At 42.1% G+C, this 20,713-nt stretch overlaps 1 protein-coding gene across 3 annotated transcripts in view; it reads right to left on the bottom strand.

Annotated features, from left to right (window-relative positions):
• The window catches only part of MTOR (mechanistic target of rapamycin kinase), a 118,810-nt gene that overhangs the window by 75,788 nt on the left and 22,309 nt on the right, over positions 1-20,713 (bottom strand). For all 3 annotated transcript variants that reach the window (XM_061184971.1, XM_061184970.1, XM_061184972.1), the window contains exons 16-24: positions 20,550-20,642; positions 19,705-19,839; positions 19,342-19,471; positions 17,511-17,761; positions 6,031-6,117; positions 2,916-3,083; positions 2,303-2,415; positions 1,823-1,985; positions 625-717 (exon numbers count right to left, since the gene is read on the bottom strand). In XM_061184971.1, coding sequence (XP_061040954.1) covers positions 625-717; positions 1,823-1,985; positions 2,303-2,415; positions 2,916-3,083; positions 6,031-6,117; positions 17,511-17,761; positions 19,342-19,471; positions 19,705-19,839; positions 20,550-20,642 — 1,233 coding nt within the window. The remainder of the gene's footprint in view (positions 1-624; positions 718-1,822; positions 1,986-2,302; positions 2,416-2,915; positions 3,084-6,030; positions 6,118-17,510; positions 17,762-19,341; positions 19,472-19,704; positions 19,840-20,549; positions 20,643-20,713) is intronic.

The raw sequence follows: 20,713 nt of genomic DNA, 5'->3' as shown, positions 1-20,713 counted from the left end.
CTTAAACCTTGGGAGGGTCACACCTTCTGGAAGAGCCAGGATTTAGGTTAAGATTCCACATATGGACAGCTTGAATCACAGGTGGGCTATATTCCGCACTGAGACCAGTCTGTGTTGGTCACTCCTGGCCACTGGCAAGCACTGACTTAGTAGTACGAGCATGCAACTGGCAAATGTGAGACAACCGTGAGCCATAAACGTGACAAAGAGCTGGGCCGGCAAGGAGCTGCTGCCTGTTTTTGTAGGACCTGAGAGCCAAGGATGGTTTTTGCATTTTTTAATGATTGAAAAAAAATTGAAAGAAGATTGATATTCTGCAACACGTGAAAATTATTAGAGAACCATAATCTGGTGTCCATAAATACAGTTTTACTGCAACGCAATCAGACTCATTCGTTTACATATGCATATGGCTGCTTACAGGCTGCAGTGGCAGAGCTGAGTAGTTTCATCAGAGACCACATAGCCTACAAAGCTGAAAAAATTTACTATCTTGACAGAAAAAGTTTGCCAATCTCTAGTTCAGAGCTAAAAAGCTAGATATACCCCCACTGCTAAGATTACAAGAATACCAATTGAGAAAGACAATGTGGGACTCGGAAACAGAAACAAAGCGCAGCTCACCTTGACAATCCTGCAGATGAGGACATCGTAGCGCTGATGGTTGATTCGGTGTCGCACCAGAACTTTATTTACCATTGGAATGAAAATTTGGTACTATGACAAGAGAGGAAGCAGATCAGAAACCATTACTTTGGAGAGTGGGAAATAGAAAAAAGAATATTACCCCTACCACATTACAGCTACTACTTCTGGGTTTGGGACTAGCTCTGTGGTACTTTTTACCCCTTGTGCTATGATCCTCATCCCCATCACCTTCCATCTGCGTCACTGCAACAGCCTCTTATTTTAATGGTCTCTCTGCTTCCCCTCTTGGCCCAGTCTATTCTTCCACACAGCACTGAGAATGATCACTGAAAAATGTTACGTCAGATCACAGTATTCCTGTGCTCAAAATCTCCAAAGAATTCTAGTCTTGCTCAGACTGAAAGCCAACTGTAATGGCCTACAACAGCGATGTGCAAATTTTAGTGGGCATCAGAACCACCTGGAAGGCATATGAAACCAGAGATTGCTGGGCTCCACAGTCAGAATTGCTGGCTTGGTAGGTCTGGGGTGAGGCGTGAAAATCTGCAGTTCTAAGGAGCGCCCAGCTAAGTAGATGCTAATGCTGCTTGTCCGGGGATCACAATCTGAGAACCACTGGCCACAATACCTAGCTTCCATGCCTACCGCCAGCACAGCCTTTACAAGGTTCTCTCTATGGCCTTTTCCAAGTACTTTCCCCCTGGCTCCCTCCCCTGAAGTCACCGCTCTCCTGCTGCCCCCACCCTTCAAGCACACTGCCATCTCGCACCTTTGCCTTTGCTAATCCTTCTGCCTGCGGCCAGCTCCCTGGCGTTGGGTCTTTCCTTTATTTAGGTTTCTGCTGAAATGTTACCTTATCAGAGAGGTCTGCCTCTAAAGAAACAGCATCTCTCCCTACTCCCTCCCATTCCTCTTACGAGATAAATTATGTCTCGTAGCTTTGCTTCATTGGAATGTAAGCTCTGTGAGAACAAGGACATCATTCTGGTTACAGCGTTATCCCCAGAACAGCACTCAGCCCACATAGGTGGCTCAATAAATACTTGCTGAATAAAGAAGGAAAAAAAGGCACAAACAATTCCTAGCTCTTTGTCAGTGATTGAGGCCTACAGACTAACAAGTGGAGGAGTCTGCAAAGGCAGAAGAGCGCGCGTGTCGAGGACTCCTGCCTCACCTTCTTCCCCAGCTGAAACACGAGTGAGGACAACGTGTCCATGGCTGTGGGACGCAGTTCTGGGCTCTGGTCCAGCGTTCGCACAATCGGGTGAATGATCCGAGAGGCATAGTCAGTGAAATCCAGGGACTCCGTCAGGCGGTCCACTGTCTCTAACGCTGCCCTACAACAATCGCTGACATACAGTAATTGCTAACACACAGCCCAAGAGTAAGAGAAGTGGCTGAGGGCTACCTTAACAATCAGCGCCCAACGGGAAGGAATGGCTTCTGACATTATTTTGGGTACTGAGATCTAACACATATTCCTGTGGGATGCGGACAGTGAAGATTTCCATAAACCTGGTACATATCTGGACTAAACTAATGAGAGTTGAAATAACAAAAAAACAGAAAGATGGCCTGGGGACTTAAGAAAAGGGCATTTTCAACAAAACATTAAAAGCTTGATAACTGTTAGTCCTAAAGGGCAGGTGCTCACTTTCGAGATGGCAATGGAACTTCAGGGGCATCAAACAACTTCACGATAGGGGGCAATAACAAATGCAGATAGTCATCCAGGTTGGCGCCAAACAGCTGGATTGCAGCAAGCAACTGCAAAAAGGAGTAAAGGCACGGCGATGAACAAATACAGTCAGGTATCAAGTATCTAAGTACCTGAAGGGCGGCAGTGGTATGGATAATTCAAAATTCTTTGGGGACTCTGAAAAGCCTTTATTAAATGGCTCTGAATTACATTCTCTTGGTAGCACTTTTCCCCGTCATTTTATTTCACTTATATGTTACTTTGCTTTCTCTGAACTTATTTCAGCTGGTAAGGAATCAGTTGCTGGATAATAGAGAAAACTGGTATGCTAAATAAAATATTTACCAAGAATAATCCATTAAAAGAGACAAAAGATAAGGATAATCAAGAGAGGATTAGAAACATCCTGTAAACTGTACACTGCACGCATCAGGTACTACAGTATTCTTTAGAGTCAGTGTTATGGACCGAGCATCCCCCGTCACTCAGAACAGGGTCTCTTAGATGACCATCCAGGGACTCTGATGGACTCTGGGAATCTCTCCAGAGGATGTCCCGGGTTACTCACCTTGATGGAGACGATGCGGCCTGGGCTATTGTCATGCATGAAGACTCGTAGCATGTGTGGGATCAGCTGGGGCAGGTAGAGCTTAAATTCACCCCCAAGAGCTACCACAATCTGCTCAATGAGAAGAATGATCGTGCTCTGGATGGAGGTGTTCATGACCCAGAATTCCTATAAAGAGGGAAGAGACAGAGGAGCAAAGTCGGGGGCCCTTCTGCTGAAATATGAACCAAGGAACTGAGACAGCCAAAACGAAGCACAAATGCAGTGAGCATGGTCTGTGCCATGGGACTCCTTCCTTATCCTCCTCTCCCCAGGCCTCCCTGTATCCTACGTCAGTCACAGTGAGCAACTAAACTGCATTTCCCCAAAAGCACCAGGCTACGTGGCTCCTCTGTGCTTTGGTCATGCTGCTCTGGGCTTAGAATCCCACCTCTTGCTCAGCTAAGCCCATCTGTCTTTCCAGACCTGGCTCAAGCCTCACTTCGCCTACGAAGGCGTTCCTACCTCCTTCCATTATCCACTGTGGGTCCCTCTGCTCTGCTCTCTTCTGGCACCTGCAATACTTAATTTTCTTTGCCGCCTTCCCTCTACTCGACTGTAGGCTGGTTAAGGGCAAGAAACCCTCCGATCCATCTCTGTCTCCCTGAATCCAGCAGAGCGCCTGGCATATTCCAGCCACCCAAACCCATCTGGCAGAATGAACGAACGACCAGGCCTGCATCACTCTAGGAGCTCTCCAGCCGTCTAGGGGTGGTCCCACTTTGGGTAGCACCCGGGCTCTGCCAGAGGGTGACTTCAGTGTTAACAAGATTTCCTGCCCTTTTGAATTTAGACTTTGCTCGACAGCATCTGACATCTGTCCCAAACCATTTTCAGGCCTGGAGAGTGCCACAAGAGGAGCATTTTCCTACATTCATCTAGTTATATCCCACATAAATTACTAAAATAAAAACTTGGCCAACTGGCTCCAGATCCTGTCTCGGTACTGCAAGGCAAATTGGTCCAAGTCTCTCACTCCAGGAAAAGCTGTCATTTCAAATCAATTCAGAAAGACAGTGGCCTACTGCCTTCTTTAAAACCTCCAGAGTAGGAGACTTAATGATGGCAACATATGCTTATTAATACTCTTGGGCCCCCATTTAATTCAGAGTAGAAGTCAGTGGAAAAAAAAAAAGATAACTCCTCAGATGGAAGGCTTTAAAAGAAGCCTAAGGTATTTTTATTTAGAAAAAATTGTTCTTAAATCATAGTAGTTTAGAAAGTAAAAACATTTCTAAAAAAATCTATACTAAAAGGTGCTGGTAAAACTTTCTTTCTCTCTGCTTGGAGAGAGGTATTCTCTTTGAAAAAGCTATTTTCTCTAGATAAAAAGCTTCGACAAAGAAACACCACAAATTTTATGGCCTCCGTGGTTTGTCTGATGTTCATTCACTGGGACCACACTCTGCCTTCTTTAGAGAAAGCCCGCCTACCTTTCCACTGCAGGGTCATCGGGGCTCCTCACAAGGGGTTTTCTCTAAGTCAAAGACACCAGGCAGCCTCCCCAGGGATGTCGGCTGGATCACCGTTCACAAAGCCCCGAGCTCTTCCTGGGCTCGGAGGAGCGCACTAAAACGCCCAGGATCAAGAGCCAAAGAAGAGCCCTGTTGGTACCTTCTCTATCTTGGAGGAAATGAAAGCTGTATTTTGCAGGTGTAAGGCTCCCAGCCTCAAACCCCTATATGTTTTGTCGTAAGTCATTTTTGGGGAATAAGTCACAGATTACTTCAGCTTCAACCCCCGAGGGCACTGCTTCCTCCCTCCCCGCCCCACCCCCAACTCCCTTAACACCACCCGCAGGCTCTTTAGCATCCTGCCTAACTCTTCCTGTACAGAGGCCCCTGTGGCAGGAGGCAGGGAACAGAGCAGCTTTTACTTATTTATACAAATAGGAGTTTTTCAGTTCTGAGACTCATTTTCAGGGAAGTTCCATTTTTGAAGCCAGCCACTTTCATTTTAGTCCTGCTGCTTCTTCCAAGCTAACTACAAAGGTCTGGTGTAGAAGAACAAAAATCACTGGAATAATTGTCTTCCAGTTCTTTGAGGACACAGCCATCTCTGCAAAGCAATCTCCCCAGCAGAGACACTGAAATTATAGAGAACAGTAGGAAGCAGCCTCCCACCCCCAATACAGAAAAACAATAGTGCCATCAATGGGGAGTCCTTTGCACCTACTTAAAGCATGTTATAAAATTTGGGACGAGAGCCTCTTCTCAAACACTGTTGCAGGGACTTCCCTGGTGGTGCAGTGGTTAAGAATCCGCCTGCCAATGCAGGGGACACGGGTTCGAGCCCTGGTCCGGGAAGATCCCACATGCCATGGAGCAACTAAGCCCATGTGCCACAACTACTGAGCCTGCGCGCTAGAGCCCGCGTGCCACAACTACTGAAGCTGTCGTGCCTAGAGCCCGTGCTCCGCAACAAGAGAAGCCACCGCAATGAGAAGCCCGCGCATCACAATGAAGAGTAGCCCCTGCTCGCTGCAACTAGAGAGAGCTTGTGCAGCAGCAACAAAGACCCAACGCAGCCAAAAATAATTAAATAAATAAATTTATGTATTAAAAAAAACCACAACACTATTGCAGTCAGAAGGTGGCATTTATGCTTTTGAAGGTAGCAGGGAAAAGCATCACCTTCTTCCTCAGGGCCTGACAGGAGTCCATCATATTTAATGGCCCCAGGAAAACCCAATCCCCAATCCTCTCTTAAAGCCATGGTTTTACAGGCAGTAAGGAAGAGGGCTTTTGTGAGAATACTAAAGCACTATTGTGATGTTAAAGTGAAATTGCTTCGCTGTGTGTGAGGCAAAGAACTCGAGTTTATTTCTGGCAGAACAATTCCTTCAGGATTTCTCCTCAGACTTTATACCTTGAACTCTTGTACCTGGGAGCCTGTAGCAAGAGCCCCTCCACCCCCTTTCATAATCCAGTGGGATACCTTGCTCCACTTTTTATCCTCAGGTTATAACGGCTCTATGATGACCCATGAAAAAAATGTCCACATCATCCAAACCTGCTGCTGAATGCTCCTGGACCCAAACACTGAGGAACAGGCCAAAGCATTAATTTCTACTCACTCTCATGAGTGTGACTATTTCATCCATATAAGGCCTGATGTGGCTCTTCACAAAGGACACCAACATTCCCAGCTGCTGGAACAGAAACTGAAACAGAGAAGAGGTCAGCAAGTTGGCACCACGAAGGATGTAGAACTCCCAGGCTTACCCCAAGTGCACGCTAATGAATAAAGACAACTATGGAATCGATTTCTGCACCACCCTTTCTTCTGAGAATAAGCTTCAAAGAATGAGATTTAAAACCATCGGTGGTAATGGTGGTGAGGGCTGAAAAATATGTCAGTGGCTTTACTCACCAGGTGAGGCAGTTTCTGCTCAGCAGGGGCTTCGGGGCCAGACTAGCTGTTCTGAACTGTTTCTGTTACCTACTAGCTTTGTGACCTTCATTTAATCTCTCTGCACTCAGCCTCTTCTGTGGGAAAATGGGAGGTAACAATTCTTGTCTCATAGGCTTGTGGTAAGAGTTCACTGGGCTAATACCTGGAAAGCACTAGAACAGGGACACAACTACTGTTAAATGCCCAATGAACATCATCTATCATTGAAGGATTTCTGGAGTCACTGAAAACTTAAAAATGGACATGAAATTTTTAATTAACTGTAGATGTATCTTTTGTTTATTCAGTCTTAATTCACTACCACTTACTTTCTAAAATAAATACAGCTAACTATTATGGGTATTGTGGTTCACTTATAGTAATTAACTCAATTAATTAGGTCTTAATTAATTAGTTAATTGTGTCTCTAAGAAACTGTGGGGACTTCCCTGGCGGCGCAGTGGTTAAGCATCCGCCTGCCAATGCAGGGGACACGGGTTCGAGCCCTGGTCCAGGAAGATCCCACATGCTGCGGAGCAACTAAGCCCGTGCACCACAACTACTGAGCCTGGGCTCTAGAGCCTGTAAGCCACAACTACTGAGCCCGTGTGCCACAACTACTGAAGCCCGTGTGCCTAGAGCCCATGCTCCGCAACAAGAGAAGCCACCACAATGAGAAGCACGCACACCGCAACGAAGAGTAGACCCCGCTCGCTGCAACTAGAGAGAGCCCGTGTGCAGCAACGAAGACCCAGTGCAGCCAAAAATAAATAATAAATAAAATAAATTAATTAAAAAAAAAAAAAAGAAAGAAAGAAACTGTGAACCAAAACAGCAAGCAAATTGAGGGAGGGCTGGGATAAGGAGATTCTATTTAGGTTGGTATCTTGCAACTGTTAAGAGATGCCATTCACGAAATAAAGTTGGGAATAAAGACGGCGTAGGTAAGAGAAATCCCAACTACTTTCCAGGTTAAAGATGTCTTCAGGGTGTAGTTTTTATTTTGTTATGATCCTCAGATAGTGCTACATGTCAATATCAAGTCGCAAATCATAGTGTAAACCTCCCTTCCCCACCCCCCCAATTTTTATAGCTCTCTATGCCTTTGCTGCCCTCCATTAACAAGAATAATTTCGTACATATGTATTTTCACCCTTATCCACATGTTAAAACTTGGGTAAGTTGGGGAAAAATAAAAAGTATGTTTCAAATAGTGAGTAATGGACTTATAGAACTCATTACCTGAAGAGGTGAGACTGACAGGACACACAGGACTGGGCTCAAAGAGAGTTTGGACTAATTTCTAAGGACAGGGACACCAGTGGATTCTAAGGGGGTTAGAACCTGGTCTCACATGGCACACAGGTTCAACTCGGTAGAGCCATCCCTACCTATCTCCTGGGCACCTCCTCATAGAATCACTGCTGACAGTTTTTGTGAAATGGTCCCTACGAAAGTATATTACAGAGATCAAGGGACAGGAGACTCTAAAATACAATGGTTTTTGAGTTAAACTTTTGTTATGCAGAACCTGAAAGAAGGTAGAAAATCTAAACTGGAGGAAAAGCAGGGCATCGGGGATGGCAGGTCAGGGGAAACCCTGAGACGAAAGGACAAAAGCCTCCTGATCCTTGCTGTCACTTCATATGAGGTGTCCATGGGGCAGCCTCTCCAGTGGCTGATTCATAAGGATCAACGGATACCCCCAGGCAGGTGCCTCATTCCCAGGGAGGGGGCCCGAGTAGCCACCTCATTTCTTCTCCCTTAGATTCTTTCACAAGCTTTTTTCTCTTTTCCCTCCTGAACATTAGTATTTCAAAAGAACACGTAGTTTTGTTCCTGAAAACATGGTGGGTTAGATCCCCTCCTAAATCCCCTGGCTATGAAAAGCTTAAAGTAATGCATAAAAGATAAACGTTGTTATTAGATCATCAGAACTGAAACCTTTCACATAAAGCCAGACCTTCAAAAAGCTACATATCAAAAAAAATGGTGAAACGTCCTACCCCCAAATCTGTCCACTGGCAAAGGAGACAAAGTAATCTGTGAGTCTTGATGGGAGGTCTAGGTAGGAAAAAAAAGCCTTCCTAAGAGTTTGTAATTTCAGGCCACTCTCATATGAGTTTAGGGGGTTATTTTAACTACCTGTGTGGCCTGAGAAACTCTAAGCCAAGAAACTAACTAAAAGTTCTCCTAGACCACCTGGTAGAAGCAAATGCAAGCCCTCTCTGGAGAGATGCAACTTCAGAGCAGATATTCCAGTATTAACTGCTCCAGGGGAAGTCCAGCTGAATATGATGCATGATCCAAAATTGTAAAACACATAAGGACAGACTTACAGACTTGCTGCGAGTATGACTCAGCAGAAACAATAAACAACAGAAGTAGACTCATCAAAAACCTTATGTATATTGGAATTATTGGATAGAAAATATAAAGTAAACCTGTTTAAAATGCTTAAAGGAATAAGAGAATAAAAAAAAATATGAGTAAGGAACAAGATACTATCAAAAATACTAGGCATGTTTGAAAGAACCTAGTATAACTTTAGAAATTATAAAATGTAGTAGGAACTAAAAACTCAATGACAGGTCAAAAAGACATAGCTAAAGAATCAGTGAATAGAAAATGGATGTGAAGACATATCCAGAATACATCTCTGAGAGACAAAGATGAACAACACAGACAAGAAACTAAGAGACATTAAGGACAGAGTGAGAAGCTCTAAATGTTGAATCTAATTCTGGAAGGAAAAAATAGAAGGGTGGAATCATCATATTCAGAAAGCCCACAAATCCCCATCAGGATAAGAAAGAGAAATGCATATCTAGATTTACAATAGTGAAACTTCAGGACAACAAAAAAAATGAGAAGATCTGAAACAGCCATAGAGAAAAGGGAGATTACATAAAAAGGAATCATAATTTCTCAACAGCAACAAAAGAAGTCAGAAAACAGTGGGATAATATGTACAGCTGAAGGAGAACCCAGAATTGTATTCTCAGCTAAATAAAGATTTTATAAGAGGATGAAATAAAGATTTTTTTCAGATAAACAAAAACAGAGCATTTACTTTGATGGATGCTCAGAAGAAGAATTTGCCTTAGAGAGAAGGAAAATGGTCCTAGGAGGAAGCTCTGAGATGGGAGACAGAAATGAAGTGGCAAAAGGGATAAATATAAACACTGTCTGCATAAAATAACAGTAACGTTTAATTTGGAGTTAAAAAAAAGTGATACTAGATAATAACATAAGAGGGAAGGGAGATATAATACTTTGATCAGTCATTCTAAGTTTTGTATATTGTTCAGGGAAAGGATGGAGACAATGACTAATTTTAGACTTTGTTAAATAAGGTATGCAAGTCAGATTTTATGGGTGAAAAAGATAAAATTGGATGCATTCCTCATACTGTACACTGGGACATATTCCAAAGAGCTCAAAGATCTAAATGTAAAAGGTGAAGCCATTTTAGTACAAGAAGAAATAGAGGTGAAAATGATGTATATACAAAGCTTTTCATTGCAGGATTATTTTAAATATCAAAGACTGGAAAAACACAGTCATCAACAGGGACTGGTCAAATAGCTATGGCATGTTCACACAATGAAGTACCAATTGCCTCTAAAGGAATGAAGACATTCTCACTATACTGCTATGGCATGAACTCCAGGATATGCTGCTGTGAAAGTGGAAAAAAGTAAGATTCAGAAAGTTTATATTATGTTATTCTTCTGAGGAAGGAAGGTGGGGGACATATATTTCCTTATATTTTCAAAAATAAACACTGAAAAGATAAATTTAAAAACTGATAAAACTGGTTAGCTTAGGGGGAAGTGTGGTAGGCAGAATTTCGGTACCCAAAAAACGTCCATGTCCTAATCCCTAGAACCTGTGAATAAATTACTTTACATGACAAAGGGGACTTCTGAAGACGTGATTAGGGAGCAGGACGCTGAGATGGGGAGATTATCCGGGTGGGCCCAATCTAATCACAGGAGTCCTTAAAAGCAGAGAACCTTTCCTGGTTATATTCAGAGAGAAAGATTTGAGGGAAAAAGGAGAGTCAAAGAGATACAATGTTGCTGACTTTGAAGATGGAGGAAGGAGGCCAAAGAATGCAGGCAGCCTCTAGAAGCTAGAAAAAGCAAGGAAAGGGGTTCCCCCTAGAGCCTCCAGAAAGGAACACAGCCTTAATGGCACCCTGACTGTAGTTCAGTATGATCTATGCCAGACTTATGACCTAAAGAGCTGTAAGATAATCAATTTGTGTTGTTTCAAGTTACTAAATTGGTGGTGATTTGTTATAGCAGCAATAGTAAATGATAGAGGAAGGAAGAATTATTTCAAGTGACTTTGAACACAGTATTTTGGTGTATATCCCCAACAAGACACATCCTAAAAACAATAACAAATTGCAAAAGACCTTGAACTGCATTCAGTGATCATATTGTTAATACTAATACTGGTCATATACTATTTATATGTATACAAAAATACATATACTTTGCAAGATACAGCAAGAAATTACGGAGATGTCAGAACCAAGGAATCAAGTTTTTCAGTGTAACAGAAAAGAGATACAAGTATAAAATCAAAGAAGTAAAAACTCTTTAATCTTAAATCTGAATTGGATATATCAGTATTAAGTTATGTATTACTTTTTCCTTTTTAAAAATCATTACATATTTCTAGTTCTGTTCACTGAGAAGACCTAGAAACAATGACACACCAGCAGCAATGAGCACCCTAGCACACAAACTGCAGTCTCTAAGTTCCATCTCTCACTTGAAGAAACCATAGCTCCTTGGAAGTGGCTATGTCTAGGCTTGAGTGAAGTATACTTGATAAGTCTGAAATAGCTTTTTTTTGCCAGAAAGAAAGAAAGTGATCAAAGACTAAGATTACTGGGCAATGTTAAAAGAACACAAAGCCAGGTTGAGTGGGATGATTAGATCATTGAAAGAAGACTGTCTTCAATGAATAGAAACACTAGATAGATGGACAGATATCCATGAGTTGTTAATGATACTTCAAAAAATGGCAGGGGGTCGAGGGGAGTGCCTGGGTCACTTTTAAGAGGGTGCAAGGGACTTGATTCATTATTCTGAAAAACTGATGAATAAAAGGAAAGAATCATGCATTTATTCTGCCTTTCCTGCACAAACTATCCATCAAATTAACTAAATAGTTGATGACATAGAGTTCTTTATAGGTGATTTCTAGTTTATAAATCCAGAAGGAATAACAGAATTAGAAAACCGCCATTTTGCAGTTGCTATTCAAATAATGGTTCTGGGAAACAATCATCAATAAACGATAAAATGATTGGGAGAAAGGCTGATGGTGAACGCAGAATCACAGCACCTGAATCCTCTGGTTAACCTTCACATTACTAGAAGTGGATCATTTAGAAAATATCTGCTTATTAAATGTTGAAATAGGAAGTATATGGTACCACCTATGAAGTATTTCTTGCCGAAAGAATAGAACCTGAATCTAATCAAGCCTCTAAATCTAATCGGTTTACAAAAAAACTTAGAAGACATCTTGAAGACACAATCAGCCAAATCCAGAATGGAAGATTATGTAGGACAAATGACCTGGTTTCTTCCACAAACACATGGCACAGAAAGAAAAACAGTGAGGGAAAAGGGAGAAGATATAGAAAGAGAATTAGACATGTCAACCAAATGCCATGTTATTTGGATTCTGATCTGAATAATCCAATGTAAAAAGAAATTTTTAAGACAAACAAGGATATCTGAAGAAGGACTGGTATTAGATTAAAGAATTTTCATTAATTTTGTAGGTGTCATAATTGTGGTTATATAGGGGAAAAAAAAAATTGAATGGTGAAATAATATGTTATCTGGAATTTGCTTTAAAATACCCCAGAAAGAAAGTGTGTGTGTGCGTGTGTGCGTGTGTGTGTGTGTGTGTGTGTGTGTGTGTTGGGGGTAGGGGGTAACAAGATGAAACCAAATTGATAAAATAATTGTTGATGAGTATGAGAATTTGATATAAATTGTCTACTTTCTGTTTATGGTTAAAATATTCCATTACAAAATGTTTAATGAAATTAAAGGTGGCCAAAGAGTAGAGGGCAAAAGATAAGAAAATGAAAGCTCAATCAAGCCCAAAAAAGACAGAAAAGAAAGAAAATAAATACACAAAGTAGGACAAAAATAAAGCACAATGTAAGATGATGGAAATCAACCTAAATTTATCAGCAATCACAATAAATGTAATTGGATTGAATGCACTGATTGAAAGACAAAGATTTTCAAATTAGAATAAAAAGATAATCTAGCTATATTATTATATATATTATTATGAAATACCCATCTAAAGCAAAAAGTCATAAGACAGTCAAAAGTGAAAGGATAGGGCTTCTCTGGTGGCGCAGTGGTTGAGAATCTGCCTGCCAATGCAGGGGACACAGGTTCGAGCCCTGGTCTGGGAAGATCCCACATGCCACGGAGCAACTAGGCCCGTGAGCCACAATTACTGAGCCTGCGCGTCTGGAGCCTGTGCTCCGCAACAAGAGAGGCCGCGATAGTGAGAGGCCCGCACACCGCGATGAAGAGTGGCCCCCGCTTGCCACAACTAGAGAAAGCCCTCGCACAGAAACGAAGACCCAACACAGCCAAAAATTAATTAATTAATTAATTTTTTTTAAAAAAGTGAAAGGGTAAGAAAAGACATACATCTCCAAAAAAAGCTGGTATAGCTAAATTAACATAAGGCAAAATAAATTTTAAGGTATTATTAAAGATAGAAAGGGTCACTGTAAAATGATAAAAGATTCAGTTTACCAGGAAGATACGATGATTTAAAATGTGTATGCACCTAAAAATATAACCCCCAAAATATATAAAACAGAATTGACTACACTATGAGAAATTAATAAATCCATCATTATAAAAGGAGATTTTTATCTCACTTCTCTCAGTACTTGATAGATTAAGCAAACAAATACTAACAATACAAAATATTTGAACACAGCAAGTTCAAATCTAATAACACATGTAAAATCTTGTGCAAAACGTTAGCAAACACACCCTATTCCCAAGCATAAAGGAAATATTAACCAAAAACAACCAAGCATTAGACTATTAAGGCAGTTTCAGCACACATCAAAGAATCATAAACCCAAGGCAATTAAGTTAGAAACCGACATCCAAGAAAGAAATTTAAAATCCCATGTTTGCAAATTAAAATATCCACTTCTAAATAACTCAATGATGAAAGAAATCATAACAAAGATTGGAAAATACTTATTTCTGAACAGTAATGAAAATACTACATTACTATTCATCAATAAAAAAGGAATGAACTACTGACACATGTTACAGCATGGACGAATCTCAAAAGTGAAAGAAGCCAGACACAAAAAACTACGTATGCTTCCAATTCTACGAAATGCCCAGAAAAGGCAAATCTATAGAGACAGAAAGTAGATTAGTGGTTGCCTAGGGCTGGGATAGGAATGGAAAATGACTGCAAATGGGTAGGAGGTTTCTGCTGGGGTGATGGGAATTTTCTAAAATTAGATTGTAGCGATGGTTGCAACTCTGTAAATATACTAAAAATCACTGAATTTTACTTAAGAAGGGTAAATTTTATGGTATGTAAATTTCATCTCAATAAAGTTTTGAAATGCAGTTAAACAACACTTGGAGTTAAATTTACAGCCTTAACAGATTACATTTAGGCAAGAAGAAAGATCCCCCATTGATGAGCTAATATTCAAACAATAATTTTTTTAAAAAAGCAGAAAAAAGAAAATAGGAGGAAAGTAATAGTAAAGAACAGATTAATAACATAGAAACAAAGATATGAGATAAGAGAAACAAAGGCAAAAGTTGGTTCTTTGAAAAAGAAAAATATGATGACAAATCTCTAGCAAGAAATTAAAATGTAAAAGAATAGTGAACAAGTTCATGCCAATAGGTTTATTACTTAGATAAAACAAATAATTTCTTAGAAACATGTGACTGAAACTGTCTCAAGAAGAAACAGAAAAGCTAAACAGATCTTTGAACCTATAGTTTTTTTTTAAAAAAAATTACAGGTCAATTCCACTCAGGAACACAGATGCAAAAATTCTAAATTAAATATTAGATATAAAATCAATGTATTAAAAAACTATATCATAACCAAAATGGTTCTGATACAAGATACCAAGGATGCTTCAGCATTAAAACATATATCAATGTAATTCAATATATTAACATGTTAAAAGAGAAAAACCAAATGATCATCACAAGAAGTAAAGAAAGGGCATTTGAAAAAAAGAGAAGGCATTTGATAAATCTAATACCCATTCATGATAGGAATTCTAGCAAATAAGACTGTAAGGGAACGTTTATAACCCTTATGGACCTACAGTCTTGTCATACAGAGTGAAGTAAGTCAGAAACAGAAAAAAAAAATATACCGTATGCTAACACATATATACGGAATCTAAAAAATAAAATAAAATGGTTCTGATGAACCTAGGGGCAGGACAGGAATAAAGACGCAGATGTAGAGAATGGACTTGAGGACATGGGGAGGGGGAAGGGTAAGCTGGGACGAAGTGAGAGAGTAGCACTGACATACATACACTACCAAATGTAAAATAGATAGCTAGTGGGAAGCAGCTGCATAGCACAGGGAGACCAGCTCAGTGCTTTGTGACTACCTAGAGGGGTGGGATAGGGAGGGTGCGAGGGAGATGCAAAAGACAGGGGATATGGGGATATATGTATACATATAGCTGATTCACCTTGTTATACAGCAGAAACTAACACAACATTGTAAAGCAATTATACTCCAATAAAGATGTTAGTAGAGAACAAACATATAGATACCAAGGGGGAAGGGGGGGGTGGGGTGGGATGTACTGGGAGACTGGGATTGACATATATACACTACTGATACTATGTATAAAATAGATAACTAATGAGAACCTACTGTATAGCACAGGGAACTCTACTCAGTGCTCTCTGGTGACCTAAATGGGAAGGAAATCCAAAATAGAGGGGATATACGTATACATATAGCTGATTCACTTTGCTGTACAGTAGAAACTAATACAATATTGTAAAGCAACTCTACTCCAATAAAGATTAAAAAAAAAAAACCCTACAGCAAACATTATACTTAGTGATGAAATCTTAACACTAGTCCCATTAAAATCAGGAACAAGATGAAAGATTTCCACTATCACAGAGTCTAATCAACACTGCAGTGAAGGTCCTAGGAAAGCAGTAAGGAAAAGTAACAACTGCTTTACCGACCAAAACAAAAAAGCCAAAACTTTTTTATTTTCTGCAGACTATATGATTAGCTAGAGTGAAAACCTGGGAAAATTTACAGGTAAATTATTAGAATTAGTAAGAATTCAATGAGGTTGATTACGTAAAAATAAACTGCACTTGTATATTCCAGGCAGAAAATTAGAAAATATACTTTCTAAAACAAATACTATTTCCTCTGAATGTACATCAAATTGAATATGTAATCACAGAAGAAAAAATAAGTAATTCCAGGATCTTTAAAATGCAGTACTCTGACCATACACCTTGTGGAATACTTTCTAAGAACAGTAGGAACTGCAAAGCCACCTTGAACTGTATTCGGTAGGATCGCTGTTGGTAGTGGTACAGGTATGGTAATCACAGAACCACTGTGCGTGCTCTATGGTTCAGAGAAAAAAAAAAAAAGAGAAAGAGCAAGAGAGAGAAAGAGGGAGGGAAAGGGGGAAATTCTTCTTTACAGAAAAATGCCAGCTATTAAAAGTAGAAGGAGGGGCTTCCCTGGTGGCGCAAGGGTTGAGAATCCGCTTGCCAATGCAGGGGACACAGGTTTGATCCCTGGTCGGGGAAGATCAAACATGCCGCAGAGCAACTAAGCCTGTGCGCCACAACTACTGAGCCTGTGCTCTAGAGCCTGTGAGCCACAACTACTGAGCCTGCATGCCGCAACTAATGAGGCCCGCATGCCTAGAGCGCGTGCTCCTCAACAAGAGAAGCCACCGCAATGAGAAGCCCGTGCACCGCAACAAAGAGTAGCCCCCGCTCACCGCAACTAGAGAAAGCCCCCGTGCAGCAACGAAGACCCAACTCAGCCAAAAATAAATAAATAAAATAAATAAATTTATTTAAAAAAAAAAAGTAGAAGGAATGATAGAATTAAAAAGTCATTACTTTGCAGGCTTCCCTGGTGGCGCAGTGGTTAAGAATCCGCCTGCCAATGCAGGGGACAAGGGTTCGAGCCCTAGTCCAGGAAGATCCCATATGCCGCAGAGCAACTAAGCCCATGTGCCACAACTACTGAGCCTGTGCTCTATAGCCCGTGAGCCACAACTACTGAAGCCCGTGTGCCACAACTACTGAAGCCCACGTGCCTAGAGCCCGTGCTCCGCAACAAGAGAAGCCACTGCAATGAGAAGCCCGCACACCACAACAGAGTAGCCCCTGCTCGTCGCAACTAGAAAAAGCCCACACGCAGCAACGAAGATCCAACACAGCCAAAAATAAATTAAAAAAAAATAAAAGTCATTACTTTGCAACCAACGTGATAATTGATTCCAGCAAGGATCATCAATGGTGGCTAAAATCATTGGGTAAAAGGTAGCTGGGGAATAGGACAGTCACACAGTCTCAAAGTATCACCCCACACATTACTTAATGACTAAGGAAGAAAGGTAACTTTACAATGGAGAGATCTGACACATACCAACCTCACCACGTGCTCAAACTTAGGACCAACAATAATTGGACAAACTGACATTATGAAGCATTGTAACTGCACCTCTGTAGTATTCCCACTAAGCGTTTGACTTAAATCTAATCATGCCGAAGCAACCAGAAATCCACTGTGGGATATTCCATCAGATTATTGGACTGAACAGTAGATTATGGAGAATAACAATGCTGTCCTCCCACCTCCCCTCCAGCCACTCATCTTTTAGCCATTTTGAGGTATAAAACAGGAATTTGAGCTGAACTGATTATACCTGTACACTTAGGTGTTAGAAGTTCAGGGGGAGGAAAGGCATTAGGCATAACGGCAAGCAGAGTACATTATTAGGAAGCTGAGGCACAGATGGACTTTCCATGCAGGCATGGCACGGAGCAGGGAGGAGCAAGGGTTGGGGGTTTACCCACTTACTTCCCGGATGGCCCCGTCACAAACCCGAATGACATTCAGGAATGTGGGCATGACCTGGGGCAGGAACTGCACACACTTGAGCCCCAGGGACTTGAAGATGAAGGTGATGGCCTGGACCACCATGGTGTGATGGTGAGAGAGGGACTGGTCTCGGAAGATGCGCATCAGGGCCACCATGGACACGGCTGGATAGAACTCGTCCAGAGGCAGGTTTCCCATGTTGACCAGCATCTCACTGGTGCTGTAGTCAGCTAGGACCAAACAAAGGTGAGGATCATGAGCTATACATGACTCTGACTTTGGACAAAGCACAACCTCCTGACGGTCACTAGCATTCATATCTCTCTCCCTGCTATACTCTAACACCATTGGGAATACCAGGTATATTAGGAGCCAGTGAATAGGCTCTCACCATGAAGGACAAACAGTTTTTGGCTTGTCTGTTATCTAAACTACAAAAGCCTAACACAGTACATGATGGCTTTTCTTTAAATTGCTACGTTTAATTTAGCTTCTTACCATTCCAGTTCACAACTTCAGTAGCTGAAACCATCAATAAAAAGTTACTCCGCCAAATGAAAGTAAAGGGGATTAAATTAGGCAAACATCTGTTCAGCAGCTGCTTGGTCCCCCTAGGGAATTCAGAGAAGTTAACAACAAATACTACCTGACCTGAACAACAAGGATCTCAAGGACTGGGGGTGGAGGAGGGTATGGAAGGTGGAAGGTGGAGGGTGGGGGAGGGGTGGAGGAGGGTATGGAGGGTGGGGGAGGGGCGGAGGAGGGTATGGAGGGTGGGGGAGGGGCGGGGGAGGGTATGGAGGGTGCGGGAGGGGTGGAGGGCATGGGGGGTTGGGGAGGGGCAGAGGAGGGTATGGCGGGTGGGGGAGGGGCGGGGGAGGGTATGGAGGGTGGGGGAGGGGTGGGGGAGGGTATGGGGGGGTGGGTGGGGGTTTAACAGCACAATAAGGACTCTAAGAACCAGAACATCCAAGAGACTGGATGACTGCCACTTCTGAGGACGGAGTAAACTCTGGAGGATGTAGCTCAGGCTCTGCTCAACGGCTGTGGGTCTGACAGGATTAACACTGCAGGCGCACTTCTCTCATATACAGAAGAACAAACTGGAAGCAGTATGATCCCATTCACAGAGTTCAGAAACAAATTATTTTATTTGGGGAAAATAACATTTTGCTGAACTAGATGGGAGAACCACTGCTGAACTTTCACACTTTCAGAAATACGCCTGCCCTGATAGACACTGGGTTAAGTCTAGAAAACTCGCCTGCATCCCCACGCCCTACCCAATCTCTTAGGCTACTTATCTAAAGACAAAGGAACTCTACGGCTAGACCACTTGATGGAAGAAAGAGCCCTGGATCCTGATTGCTACTAGTTTTTCCACGCCCTCTGAGCCTTAGCATCAGATTTCCCTATCAGTTAAAACAGGGAGAATAAATTTTACCCTCTTCCTCCTTGGGTGCCATGGGAATAGAAAACATCAAAGATACACTAACAAAGAATGACAGATGAATGAGGGTGATGGGGTGATAATTCACGTCTCTCTCATCAGCACCAAAGAGTGACTACAGACATAGCCTGCTGACCTTTAACAAAGAACCTGGACAAACGGGAAGACTGGACACACTGAGAAGCATCGTCCCTGCTGTGACTCAAGAGGAAACTACTGACGTTCCATTCAAAAGTCACAAGGTGAGTCAATATGCAATCATTTCACAGTTATCCAGCCCAAGGCTCTTTCTAAACACAGCCAGTGAGGGCTTTGTGAGGCAAGAACTTGGCAAGCCACTCACGGTTCTCCTCAACTTACAGGAATCCTGACTTGACTTGGATTCTGACAGGCTGACAGCAGAAGCATCCCGGGACTGGTCGATCATGCCAATGTTCACTTTGTGCTTATAGGGATCCAAGGCCCCCAACAGCCCTAACACACGGATAGCCTGCGTGGGAAAGGGGAGGGGAAAAGAAGACATTCATCACAGCACCTGACCACCACAGCTCTCATGGACACTCGTGTTCCATGATGCCCAGTTCACATCTCACGACCAGCTACAGGGACAAAACGGAGAGGAACAGGAAGTCCCATCAGTACTGTCAGAGCACGTGAATGCCGCCAACGTCTCTCCATTCTCCCAGCAAAGTCTTTAAACACCAAGTTCGCTGTGTTTCCTACCTCTCGCCGTGTGCCCTGGTTCTGCTCAGTCTTCAGGAAATTCAGCAGCACCTCAAGCAACGTGGGGTACTTCCTGTAGGGCTCCACCACGTAGCCAGTGCTGGCCACCAACTGTCCCAGGGTCCACAGAGCCACCTGGACAGGCAAAAGATCACATGGTTTGTAGCACCAGTAAGAGAGAAAAGAAAGCATACTCCGTACTCTTCATTAAATGGTTATAACAAAGCGTTAGAGGCTATTACAAGAAAAGAATGCCCAGTAAAGGCACTAACCATAAACCAAAATCCTGAGAGCTGGGACATAAAAACAAGGCTACAAACCAACACAACAATCGCTGGATCAAAGGTAAAGAACAGTCCCGCCTTTCTCAGAAAGTATATAGTTCTTCTATACCCTGGGTGATTGACAGGAGAAACCGCACTCAAAAGGAAATTAAGGTTGTTCTTACTTTCAGTCTAGTCACCTAATGACCTCGATGACCAAAGCGAAGCCAGGGCCGGGGGAGGGTGAGCTGAAGCTCCGCTTCCCTCCACAACCAGAGGCTAAGACTTTCTGTTTCCCTTTAGGGGCCGGGGCTCTGATAGATGACCTGCATTTTTTTTTTTTTTTTTTTTTCTGTCTAGAGGAAATGGCACTGGTCAGCCCTGATACTGACAGTGACTCTGGGTCAGGATGACAGCTAATTCTACCTCCAAGTCTTTCTTCTTTTTACGCAGTCAACAAATATTTCTGAGTACCTACTAGTGCTAGGCATTACTGGCTGGGCACACTAAGGTGACTGAGAGAGACGAGGTCCCTGGCCTCATGGGGCCTATCCTGCTCAAACACGAAGTAGTGGTACTCACCTGCCTTTTGGCCAACAGAGAGGAGTCCTGGAGCATGTCCATGATGATAATAAAAAGTTCATCAACCCATTTCCTCATTTCTAGGCCACTAACCTACAAAATGAAAAAGGAAGTAGTAGATAGCATTAGAAATTATGGCATTAAGAAGTATTTTGACTTCATTA

The sequence above is a fragment of the Eubalaena glacialis genome, chromosome 3 (assembly GCF_028564815.1).
Source record: "Eubalaena glacialis isolate mEubGla1 chromosome 3, mEubGla1.1.hap2.+ XY, whole genome shotgun sequence".
Classification (NCBI taxonomy): Eukaryota; Metazoa; Chordata; class Mammalia; order Artiodactyla; family Balaenidae; genus Eubalaena; species Eubalaena glacialis.
The sequence above is the reverse complement of the archived record's forward strand: the minus strand, read 5'-3'. Positions and strand labels throughout refer to the sequence as shown.